General features: G+C 39.9%; 1 protein-coding gene across 5 annotated transcripts in view; it reads right to left on the reverse strand.

Annotated features, from left to right (window-relative positions):
* Window positions 1-4155: 4155 nt before the first annotated feature.
* Window positions 4156-13229, reverse strand: part of GAS2 (growth arrest specific 2) — a 91886-nt gene continuing 82812 nt past the window's right edge. For all 5 annotated transcript variants that reach the window (XM_065683393.1, XM_065683395.1, XM_065683396.1 and 2 more), the window contains exon 8: window positions 4156-5488. In XM_065683393.1, the coding sequence (XP_065539465.1) occupies window positions 5270-5488 (219 nt within the window). In that variant the 3' untranslated portion in view covers window positions 4156-5269. The remainder of the gene's footprint in view (window positions 5489-13229) is intronic.

A 13229-nucleotide genomic window follows, 5' to 3' on the forward strand; every position in this document is an offset into this window, starting at 1 on the left:
CCCGTTGGGTGTTTTGATGCTGTCAGAACTGGAGGAGTTCGCAGTGAGAAGCAGTTGTACATCCTTGCTCATCAGCCTAAGGAAAGCCTGTTGGGTTCTGTCACCGGTGGAGGTGCTTTATGGTTGAGTAGAGGATTGCTGCCCTGTCTGAACACACACACTGCTCAGTACCCATTTGCAGATACAGGGGCTTGAGTGGGCCTGCCTGCCAGCTTCTCTGCAAGGGTTGGGGAGGGTCTGAACCACCTCATATCTAAGAGGTGATTTGTGCAAGTTAGAATTACCATAGAAGAAAAAACCAGCTCTTATCTCTCCATCCTTTTAAGCAAAAGCCAGATACATCTGTGCTCCTTAAGAGTCCTTGCTCTCAATGTCAAAAGTATTCCTAAAGCTAAGAATGTCAGAGGATTTTGGGGCATGTAGTTGTACATTACAAACCTCTGCTTGATAAAGCTGTTCATGAAGATGTTTCTATGCCATACCCATCTCACTGCTCACATGACTGATCTGAACTGAATCTGGGAAATCCTTGGGGTAAATAAAAAAACACCTCTTGATGGTTCAAGGGTTTGGGGTTTTTTTTTCTAATATTTTCAGTTGAGAACTAAAGCAGAAAATACTGCAGTTCATTTAAATACACCTAATGGGTACCTGAAGTGTACCATTAAATGGTAAAGCAGAGAGCTGTGTAGATGAGAGCTGCTTTGCCTTTATAGGAACAGATGCCTCCTCTCTGTTTCTTACTGTTAGCACTGCACTAATATGAAACACAGTAAGAATTTTGTCCTTATTTTCCCCAATCCAAGAGGTTTACTTCACCTTTAAGGCTGTCAAAACACATCCATTCACACAGATTATCAAGGCAGTTGGCATTTTGTTTGCTCTACAGCAGTACAACCATACCTTTTTTTTCTCTCTACCTTCTGAAAGCACTGTCTTGCAGCTCACTTGAACAACTCCTGGCAGGCAGAGGCCAGTGCTTGCAAGCCAAAAGGAAAGGCCTGACTCTGTTACTGCAATAGTAGCATCTTTGTTGCAGTAGCAGAAAATGAAGCCATCTGCTACAGCCTGTTGTTAAAACACACAAATAATGCCAGGAAGAGTGTTTGAGGCAGGACTTCCGAGGTCTGGGAGGACACAGGAGCTGCATCTCCACAGGGGCAGTAGCCTTCTCCAGCCCCATAAACATTCACATCATCCCACGTGTTTCATTCACCTGACTTCGGATTCTAAACATAGCACAGGCCAAGAAAGGAAGAGAAACACAGAGCAAAGAGTAAGTGCTCTGCCGCCTCCTCTGTCAGGTACCAAGCAGCAGCAGCCAGTGAGGCCTAACAAGAGCCAGCCCTGTCAGTATCTCCAGCAGCTGCTTCTGCAGACAGCTCATCTCCCTGATCTAAAATGCATGTAATGAATTCATTTTAAGTTATAAGACACTCTATATTATATAGTCTATACAATATAGAGCTATATATGTGTGTGGCTATACCTTCTCGCACCCACCTATCGACACCTCCTTACTTCACTCCTCCCCACCAGCACCCCTTGAACAGCTTCCATTGATTACAGGTAGCATCTCTAAATCGCTGTTGGAAAAAAGGCAGTAACACACAGGAATGCACAATTACCACAATCAGAAAGATAAAAAAACTACTGTTAATCAGTTACGTAAATAATCCTGCTTGGAAGAAAAGCTCCAGGTAATCCATGAACAGCAAGGTGACAGTACCTCTAATGAGCAATCACCATGTTACATTTCCAACCTAATTCTGAATTGCTTCCGGCATGGTGATACTTTTTTGACATTCTACAAGAATAATAGTTTCTATAAGTGATCTTACAGAGCCCAACCACGTGGAGCTTCAGGACAGTTACTCACAGGGTTAGTGGTATATGACCTGATGTATGTATGTATCGCTCGGCTGTATGACCCAGTGAGGGCTTTAAGAGTATTTGCTGCAGCTCATTACTCAACTTTTGATCACTTTCAGCCTCCTCAAAACTCAAATCCAGTCGTAGTTACACTGCAACAGTGAGCTAAAATCACTACAGAGCACTCCTCTCTACAATCTTCCATGCCTAGTTCAACATTCAGTATCTCACCTCCTGCTCTTCTACCAAGAAACTGTTCCACAGCCCCAGCAGGCCCTCCCTCACTCAGGGGGACAAGAGAAGAGCTGCAGGCCATCCTTGTGGGTACTCTGAAATTCAATTCAGCCTTCTAGAAATCTACAGAGATAGATACCTTACTATTACAGACTTTAGCACAGAAAATTCAAGTACCACCCATTTTATCTAGCTGGTCAAACAGTAGGGTTTTTTCCTGCCTAAATACTTCCTACATGAAGGCTGTTCTGCCCCAGCACTGCAACAAGGGCCATGCCTCTGAGCAAGATTGTGATGCACACAGGATCATAGAACAGTTTGGGTTGGAAGTGACCTCAAAGCTCATCCAGTTCCAACCCCCTGCCACAGGCAGGGACACCTTCCACTAGACCAGGTTGCTCCAAGCACCGTCCAACCTGGCCTTGAACACTGCCAGGGATGGGGCAGGCACAGCTTCTCTGGGCAACCTGTGCCAGGGCCTCACCACCCTCACAGGGAAGAACTTCTGCCTAACATCTCATCTAAATCACCCCTCTTGTCAGTTAAAAGACATTCCTCCTTGTCCTATCACTATATGCCCTTGTAAAAAAACCCTCTACAGATTTCTCAACAGAATCTTTAGCTTTGTAAATTGAGGCTTAGGCTACCAAGAAACATCCCAACTCCTGCATTGCCACAGAATCAATTACATTAAGAAAATACTATGTAGCATGCTAATAACACTTAACCACCTGAATAGCATACTGCTAATCCCTTTCTCCAGAGGTACTTAGCCTGACACATTTAATTGCCTGTTTCCTTTCCTGATGCTTCTGCTTTAATTTCCTCCTCTGCTCCCCTCACTCACACCAGCTGCACCAAATGCAGTTAAAGTTGCACCTGGAAGTTTTACCCAGATAAAGGGCAGTGACAGCACTTTAAAAAGTCCTTACAAGTCTCCCATCTGGACCTAAGTTGAAGTTTTAAGTCAGGAAATGTTCTAATATGATTTTTCTTTTTACGATGCTTGAATACACTGAGTCAAAAGAGATTATTTGGATAGCTCCAGTGCAAGCACATAAAGCAGTTCATGATTAACTTAAAATCTTCATTTGGATTTACCAGCATTATTTGTTGAAGTATAATATTAAAGCAAACCTAAAAAGACTTTTTTAAATAATGACCTGCTCTTGATTTATTAGCAGGTAAAAACCTTCAAACATTTTACAGGAAAAAAAATGACGGTAATGCCAACTTCATGTTGAATAATAGAAATGCAACTATTTCTGTTTGAAAAAGTAACTTATTTCAAATAAGCACTAGTGGTATTTTTTCCTTCTCTATTTGGAAACAGATCTCAGTGCACAGATTTCACATCATGAGGGTTTTTTTCAGCCATGTTGGATTTTTTACATGTTGCTTATGGTCTCTTCTCTGCTCCCCTAATGGCTACATCCATTGGTTCCATCAGAACCAGGTCTTCTTGTGGCTTTTCAAAGGATTTAGTGCTTGAGTAGATGTTTGATGTTCCTATAAAACATCTCAAAATTAAGAATAAAAAGGCTGCAATTTTTCCTGCTAAAAACAGGGGTCAAATGATTTATTGTTGCTTAGTACGGTGCGGCAAAACATTGTGAACTGCTGGTATTGAGCAGACATTTTTAGGTATAGTGGTTCCACAAGTGAGATACAGGATACAAGTTGTGGAACATGAAAGAAGGTGGTCTTGATCATGTCTAGCCAGCAGATATTTTGCTGTTAATTTTAAAGACCATGGGAGCAGAGCATGAGGCTGTTTTGAACATCAAAACATACAGAGAAATAGTTGGCACCAATGAAATTATCTCAAGAATGCTATTGATTTTTTTCTTTCCCTGCAAACGAAAGTTAAATTTCAATAACATCCAGTATTTCTGTGCTATCTGTAGTAAATGAATGCTTGCCTTGTCCACTGGGTAGCTCATTATTTGGTTAGTGAGCAGTGCTGTGTGTCATAGGCACCCAGGCAGCAGCAGCAAAGCAAAGGAACACAGATTTCAAATGATAAATGAGGCTTCCAGAATGTAGGAGTATTTTAAAAAAATTTATTTCATTTGTAATGAAACAACTGAGTTCTGCTCAAATTTATACAGTCAGTGAAATAATCCTATAAAATGATTTTTCTAGGATGTTGCAAGGCACATAAATTACTGAATATAAACACAGAAAAGTGGCCAAAATAATGAACTAAGCCCCTGTATGCCTTTAGTAATTTTTGAGGTGTGCAAATGATTTACAAGAATGTGAATCACTCCACTGACAGGGCAATGAGTATTTCACATTTGGCAGGACCAACAACATTAAAGATAAGGGGGGAAAAAAGCTCAAATCTGGGACTCCAGAGGGACCAGCATCTTCTGCAGCTCTTCGCTGCAGCAATGCTTCCCTTCAGGGGCTGCAGAACGTCACCCCGTGAGCACAACTAACACCTCTATTGTCTGCCAGAGAAAGGGGCAACTTCTCAGCTTCCCCATGCTTCTATATCAGGCAATGCTAGAAGGAACAGAAAAGATCTACACACAGATCTACCCTTCAGCATTGACTTTAGCTTTAAAGAGTAGAGGTGTGGGGTTGTTGGGCATTTTTTTGAGCTTCATTTTTAAAGTAATCACTTTGGGAAGTTGTTTGGCATGCAATAAATCTTTGTATTCTACTGGTTAAGAAAATCTTGCAAACCATAAAAATAGCCAATTTTTCTTTCAAGAGGCATTACCAAATAATTTCCACAGTTATTCATTTTCCACCTGCATATCTATTTTTCAACTAGTCTAACAGTCAAGGATTCAATGTAATACAATTTTCATACAAATATATTGTATTGTGTATTTTCTTCCATTAACAGGATCCACTCCTTTATGTAACTCTAAGAATACATTCACATATTAAAAGAGTAATAATTTGGCTAAAAATATATGTCTATTTCTTATCTGACTGTAGTAATTAGCCTATCAAGGGTAATTTGCTATAAAAGATACAGTACTAGAAATAAATAGTTCTACAGTTCAAAGATCTTCAAGATGCGTTGCCATTTCCAGTCTGCCTTAAATTTTCCAAAGTCCTTTTAAAGCATAAACTAAATTTACTACACTTGAGAAAATAATTTGGACCTACGTACATAGAGTCCCAATCACATGAGAAGCTTATTTCACTTAATCTCCTTCTTGGTTTTGTAATGGGCAGAAACCACCAGGTAATTGTCTGGATTCGTGTCCCTGAGGGTTGGAGACTTGCTCTGGATTGGAGAAGTTTTCCCATCCACTCGGGAGATCTGCAACATTCGGCACGGGTCATGCTTCAGTAAGTAACCTGCAAAAGTCTCCCATCCTCCTCCAACACGAACCATCACGTGTTTGTTGTGCAGCATCTGAAATTGCATATACAGGGGAAAAGAAAACCAAACACAAGCTCTTTAGAGAGATTCACTCACTGGGAAATCACTTTTTTTTTTTTTTTTACTGTAAAAGCTGTGTTTGCTTCAATTAAAAGCCGTAGAAATGTGTTAGTAGTCTGCTTTACAACAGAAGGAAAAGAAATAGAATAGTTTTTATTTGAATTTAATAAGTCAGTTAAAAAAAAAAAAAAAAAGAGGTAGTATTTAAAGATTCTCATATTGTATGGAAACAATGCTACATGTTCTCCTAGTCCTGCAGCACTCAGTGGTCCTGTTCTTCATGTGTTTAGGATAAACATGTTAGGGAATATGAATGGTTTTCAGATTAATTTTTGGAAAATATGTTCATAAAGACACCATTTTATATGTTGAAACTGGCTTTCTTTCTAGGCTAGGGAGCTATATAAAAAGAGTAGTGAAGGGCAAACCACTAAAACAGTCTCCTAAAATACCAAAAAAGTTATTGAACAGAATGACATACCGTTTAGTTTAACAATTGACATAAATTCTACCTAAAATAGTCTGATGTTGTAATTAAACCAGTCTAATGAGGGACATTAGAAAGAAGACATCTGGAAGTGTTTGCAGATATCTGACTTTATGATGAGTTGTGAAAGAAAATACAAGAGAAGTCCCCAGGCTTTTTATTAGTGGGACAGCTCAGCACTGCTTTTACACCAGAAACCCTGGGGCTTGACCTACAAAGGAATTTCAGGTGGAGAGGGGGATCTGGCTGCCAAATTAGGCACCTATCTATAGTTTATATCCTCCAGATCCACACTCATTTTCTGCCTAAACTGAAATAACTCTTTTCACCAAGTACAAATGTATCTTCTCCCATGTCAGCAGCAGCTGAGGCTTCAGCTGGCAATTCCATTAATTTATCTCCTCCGGTTCTCCATGCAGAACAATCAAATAAATACCAGTGCAGTATCATAAAGCAGCATATTCTATAGAAGCCACATCCTAAATCACGCTTTGAAAAATGCTCTCATTAGTACATCCCATGAATGCTCAACATAATTTAGCTGTAGTGCCAGAAACTAAGAATTGGCCCTGTAAAAGGCAGGCTATAAGATGTTTAATGGAGTCTGGGTAATGACATTTGGATTTATGGCTGTGCTGTGTATCTTCTACATGTTCAAATCTCCCTTGTGGGCTGACAGTATTTGTAATTGAGACTTACATGGCACATAAGCCTTTTGCAACACAACATATTTCAGATTAGAACACATAGCATAGAGAACAAAACAAGATCAATTCCCAACCAACAAAATCACAGATAATAAAAGGCAAAAACGAACTCTTTAAAAAGCCAACCCAACCAACAAACACCCCACCTCAGCCTAAAATTGCATTGTTTTGACTTCTGTTACCTGAGGAGACAGATTCATCTGGAATGAAGAAAACATGTGTCCTGGGTTTAGCAGTCGCAGTAATTCTTCTCCTTCTTTGTGGCTGGTGCAGCACTGTGTTTTTGATTTTTGGCCTGGGAACAGTGCTGATAACACCGATGTTTTTAGTTGCTGCTCAGATGTTTGGTCTGACCAAGGACTTTCTGAGCCTCAGGCTCTGCCAGGGAGGAGGGGAAGCCAGGAGGAAGCAGAGACAGGACACCTGACCCAAACTGACCAAAGAGGTATTCCATACCACAGCACGTCATGCCCAGGATGTAACGGAGAGTTACCCGGAAGGGGTAGTTCACTGCAGGGTTGGATGAGGTATCTGTCAGTGCTCGGCTGGGGGGAGTGGGGTGAGTTATTGGTCAGCTGGTGTTGAGGTGTTGTATTCTCTTCCCTTGTTATTTCCTTTATCATTATTATTATTGGTGGTGGTAGTAGTAGTGATTTGTGTTATACCTTAGTTACTAAACTGTTCTTATCTCAACCCGTGGGAGTTGCATTCTTTTCGATTCTCCTCTCCGTCCCTCCAGGAGCAGGGGTAGGGCAAGAAGGGTTGGGGACTGAGCGAACGAGCTGTGTGGTTGGGTTTAAACCACGACAGCATGGAAAGCTGTACAGCTTTCTGAAATTTGAAAATCAGAGAATGGTTTGTGTTGTAAGGAACCTTAAAGCTCATCAAGTTCCAACCCCATGCCATGGGCAGGGACACCTTCCCCTAGACCAGGTAAGTCAAAGCTACTAGACCAGGATAAGCTTATAAGGAATCAGACTCTTAATTCGAATAAGCAGCTGCAGGTGTAATTTGGTTTGACAGTTCTCATTTAAAACATGTGAGTGCAAGGAAATACTTGTTTCTGCATTTTGTCTTTTGTGTGAAGCACAGCGGGAAGTCAATTCAGCTTTAGAGATACTGAAAAATAGTTACTTCTGATCTAACCCTGTGAGAACACACACAAGTACTCTTGGTTTAATTAACATCTATTAGCTACTAAGACTGTGCTGTTGTTCTCAGTGCAGGAGCATTAACTTCTGCAATAGCTATACACACATGAGGTTTTCCTCTTGGTTTATATGGGTATGAGAGCAGAATAAGCCTCACATCTTCACAAACCAGACTTTTTCATCTCAAACTGTGTATTCTAGTTCCAAGACTTCACTTTGAACTGACACTGGTATGATCAGCTTTTAGCAAAATGAGAACTGACTCATGTCTTTAGTCTGGACAATGTATCATGAAAGAAGCAAATGTTTTTTACATCAAGTTTGCAAATTGCAGTTCAAATGGTGCCTCAGCCTAGGCAACAGTCTACAGAATTTTATTTAGCAACTCTTTGAATGCCTAGAAAAGCATTTGAGAAATGCCCCAAGAACTTATGTTAAAACATTTTAAGCCCATCGGTTCCACTACAAGTGAGACTGCTGCTGGAAGGAGTTAACTGTTGCTGAATTTCAGCTTCCACATATTGTCACGGGGGGGTTCACTTTCCAAGAGCAGTTAGAACCTGCACTTTTGATTTAAAGTTGGGAATGGAAAGTTAGCAGAAAGCATATTTGGTTCCATTTCCCTTAGGGACTACTGTGCAGACAAATAAAATCTGCCACTGGCATGTTATTTCCTGATGCTCAGGCTGAATGTACATCTTCTGTCTTCCCCCCCCCCTTTTTTTTTTCCTTTCTCTTTGTATTATTATACTATTATAAAATCAATTGAATGCTCATTGTCTATAGAGATTGGGTTTTGCTGCATCCTAAATATAGTTGTTGCTCATGCTGTGCTGTGCCACAAAAGTACCATTTTACTCCTACGGCCGTATTTTGACCTTAGTGGCACCAGCACAAATCCAGAGTAATTCTGCTAGCTTCAGAATAGCTCCAGGTTCACAGATGTAGAAAGGATTTCTCACCAAGGGTAAAATAAAATAAAATAACTCGCTCTGCTTTCTACCTGAAAAAAGCACCTTCCTCCCCAACACGCTTCAGCTGAAGATGAAACTTTTGAGATTTTATGATCCACCCAATTCAGTTTTTCCTTTGCATGAGATCTCTGAGAAAGAAGTTGGATTTTACAATAACAATGTATATTATTCAGTTATCAATGTAAATAAATTCATGCCACGTGTCTGTTTTCACACTGCTATCCAGCCAATTGACATTGAGAAAACCCTTTCTGTGAAATAAAATCCAACATATGTTTAGGTTTGATGTAAATCACAGACTCTCAGACTGGTTTGGGTTGGAAGGAGCCTTAAAGCTCATGCAGTTCCAAGCCCCTGCCACAGGCAGGGATACCTTCCACCGGGCCAGGTTTCTCCAAATGCGTCCAACCGGGCCTTGAGCACTGCCAGGGATGGGGCAGCCACAGCTTCTCTGGGCAACCTGTGCCAGGGGCTCACCACCCTCACAATAGAATCTTCATTATTTTAGTTGTGTCTGAAGCAGGGCTGTCACTAAAGCTGTTCTCTCTAGAATCTGTGTTTCAGTTGAACCCATGGTGAAGCAAACATATGAGAAACCAGAGGACCAGATGATAGAATCGTAGAGGGAGAAATTCTAGATTGTTTCAGTATGCATTAAGGCTATATCAAGAAATAATACAAAAAATAGACAATAGAAGTTAGGAGAACTAAGCTGTCATTGCCTAGCACTTTGGCATCAATGTGAAATATAGTCTGAACAGTTCTGGTTTTCCCATAATTTTTGAGAACTTTATGGCTTATTAAAGAGATATTAGGCTGTATGTGAAGATATTAAGCTCATGTAAATGAGCACAGTTTTACTGACTTGAAAAAAAAAAACCTATTCTGTTTTATAGGAACTGAAAATCTGGCCCAATATTGTTATTCTTCAGATTATATTATAATTTTCTTCAAGAGCATTTCAGGGAAGGAAGGGGAAGCAAGAGGAGGAATTACACACTGTGGATCTGATCCAAGTACTGCAAAAGTCAACAGAAAGAATCCTACTAACTCAAAAGGAACTTGGTCTGGGGTCTGGAAGCCAAATGCAGCAACCTAAAGCGAATCACAGCCTGAAGCTAGTTGGTGTGATTTTAAGCCAATTTCAGAAACAATGTAGGCTACATACTGAGAGAATATTGACTATAAAATCCAAAGGTGTTTGGCCAACTAACACAGGTCATCACACCAGTGGCTGTACAAAGAAAATGTTGCACTCCCAAAGTGTAACATTAATGAGACTGGGAAAGAGAAGAACTGAATCTTTTCAATTAACTTTTACTGAACATGAACCACTTAGACTCATCAGCAGCAGCAGATATAACCCTTGTTTCTCATATCTTAGCATTTAGGGGGCCTTCTTTGGGAGGTGTTCAGAACTACATTATGAAGCAGGCTTCTAGATCAATATATTTTCATCAATGACCCGATATATTTCAGGCCAACACTAAGGAAATACCAATGTTGTTAAGACTTAGCACATCACTGTGCCAGATCCATAGCAAGCTGGAAGGCCTCGCCACCATCACTGCATGGTTTTCAAGTCCTGAAGTGAATACAAACACACACAGAGTACACTCAGACATGGCTTCTCTACAATCTTACTGCAACCCTGCAACTGCTATTTAGGAATCTTCACTAACCATTCTTAGCAAAAACCAAGGTGATAGCGAGGTACAAAGCTCAGATAAGGAACAAGACCCAGATCTGGGCAGTCAGCCTTCCCCAGTATGTCTCTGGGCCTGTATCTAGATTGTGGTATTGCCAAGTAATGAAAAATCATTCCACAGGGCATAGCCAGCATTGGGCTGGAGCTGGGATTCCTGTGTGGTCCATGGAGGTTTTGAGGAGACCTGGCATGAGCAAGTGCAAGGGCCTTGGACAAAAGAAGAGCCACAGGGCTGCCCTTGGGAGCATGGATTAGCATGACTAAATAGTGATGTTTAGCAACATCATATTTCCATAATTATTACTATTATCATATTGACACTTTACTAATTTACAGTAAATGCCCATGCAGTAAAGGCACTAGCAGGTGGTAGTAGATATTTACAGCAAGTCTTCTAAATACCTTCAAATAGGGAAGTGTATTTTCAGAAACTTGTAGGTAACTATTGCCACAGAGAGATTTTCTACTTACCTGAGAATTCAGTGACCTGATATATCATCAAGAATGTTTCATAGTCCCCTGATCAATTGCTGCAAGCCACAGTTAGATATGTAAAAATACCTCATTAGCAGAGATTATGCAATTTCATCCCTAAAGGTCATTGTAAAATCTATAGCAAAATTCAGCAGCACCATCAGATCTGAACACCAGTCAGCTTAGATTCAGATACATCCCTACTTTAAAAAGTTTACAGCCACTGTATGATACCTATTATAAAAGGCATTACTACTGCTACATACCCTTATGGACACAAAGGATCATGGAAACAATTCCCAAGAGGATATGGAAGAAAAACAGCTTCTAGCTGGAAAGCTAGAAAGCTTCCCTCCAACTTTTCTTTTTCTTGGCTTTTGTTCTCATTTTGCCATTGAATTTGTCTAAGTTGTCTTCTTAAAGTTTGAGTCTAATACAACATAAAGCTTATTTTAGACTTTCAAGAACTCACTTATGTGCCTAAGTGCACATCTAAGGAACTCAAATCTCAACTCTGCAAATCAGAAAAAGCACAAATTACGCAGCCAATTTCAATTATTAATTATTCATCCACACTGAAGTAATCTACTTGAAGTATACTAATGTGTATTTTGGCAGGCAACAATATATAGTCCCTTCCAACCTCAATTATCCTACCATCCAACTGTATTAAGAAAAAAATCTTTCCCCACCTGAAAACCAGGAAAAACGCACTCTTCATTTTTCCCTGTCATCCCTCATTAAGTCACATTTAGCCTCGCTCCCCTCTTGATACAGGATTATACCGGACTGTTTTGAATTACATCTACTAGTTTTAAAAAAGTTCCAAATGATGCAACTTGTATAACTCCAGTCATTACATATGGATTTGTTTTGGGACCTCCTGCGAGTTTCTCTGTCGTTGTTCTAAAAGCCCAATAAAGGAGCCTGCACTTCCCCTCTCTGCATACACCATGATAATGACTTGGAAAATAGACAGCTTGCTGGATTAACATCTCCCTCTCATTTTCAGAGATTTATACATAGTAAATCACACTAAATGAATCTCACTTAGCTGGAAAAAGCATTGTAAAAAAGCTCAGCTCAAAAAACAGATGTCAAGAGTGTATGCTAACTGCTTGTCACAATGTTTCTAGTGCTAAAGCTGGGCTTCATAATTAACAGGCTTCCTGAATGTTAAAGAAATTTATTTTAACATTATATCTTAGGCTGTAGCAAACATATTAACAGGTATCTACTGATTTTACCAAACTAACTTCTTACACTATGTTGTGTAACAAAGAATGGGATGGAATGATACTTTACAAATTATTTACAAGCTTCATTTGTTCAAGAATATATTCCCCAAACAAATCAAATGCAAACATTCCTATTTTACAGTAAACATCAATGGTGGGAAATAAACCTGAATGAAGCACTTGTCAGACTCCCTGATCTCCATTTTGGGGCAGAATAACATTTAAAGCTGTGTGTCAAGTGGTATTTTTCACTGAAAAAGGAGATCAGTTTTCATGTAGAAGCTAATAAAGTTCCCAATGTCTTCAGCAACACCACCACACCTACATTCTCCATATCTATTGACTGACATACAGGCTGGGGGGAAATGAAAGAAGTTTTGACTTAAATAGGTGGTACAAAAAAAGCTGATACACTGAAGCCTCATAGATTTTCTAGGTGAGGCAGCCACACAGATACACACCAGTAGAGCCTTCAAAGCATATACAGACCAGGCCTTACACTAAATATCAATCAGAAGCCTCCTATAATTCATGGAGTCATTTTTTCAAAGTTTGAGTTCAAAAGAGCGAGCAGACTTCATGTCTATTTACGTATCCTCCCTTGCTCACAGGGTTTTCCATGATATCAGAAGTTGACTTCTTAGGGTTGTTTTGCATCAGCATGAAAATAGCTATCTTTTAGTGGTGAAGGGTGACATGTCTGTTTGAAACATGATCAAGCATTATTACTCTGCCACCAAAGGCAGCGGCTCACTAACAATACTTACAGCGTAATGTTTTTAAGCTTCAAAATACTTAAACTGATATTAAAATGATCCATGTGAGGGATGCAAGTTAATTCCTGGTCCCCTAGCAGATTAACTGACACATGCATCAAAAGGTCCAAGAGGAAACATAATGAAATATAATAAAACTGAATGAGATCAGTTACACATTTTCAGCAAGTGACTGGATCCAGTTCCTACTGAACTCAAT

Source organism: Lathamus discolor, chromosome 6 (assembly GCF_037157495.1).
Source record: "Lathamus discolor isolate bLatDis1 chromosome 6, bLatDis1.hap1, whole genome shotgun sequence".
NCBI lineage: Eukaryota > Metazoa > Chordata > Aves > Psittaciformes > Psittacidae > Lathamus > Lathamus discolor.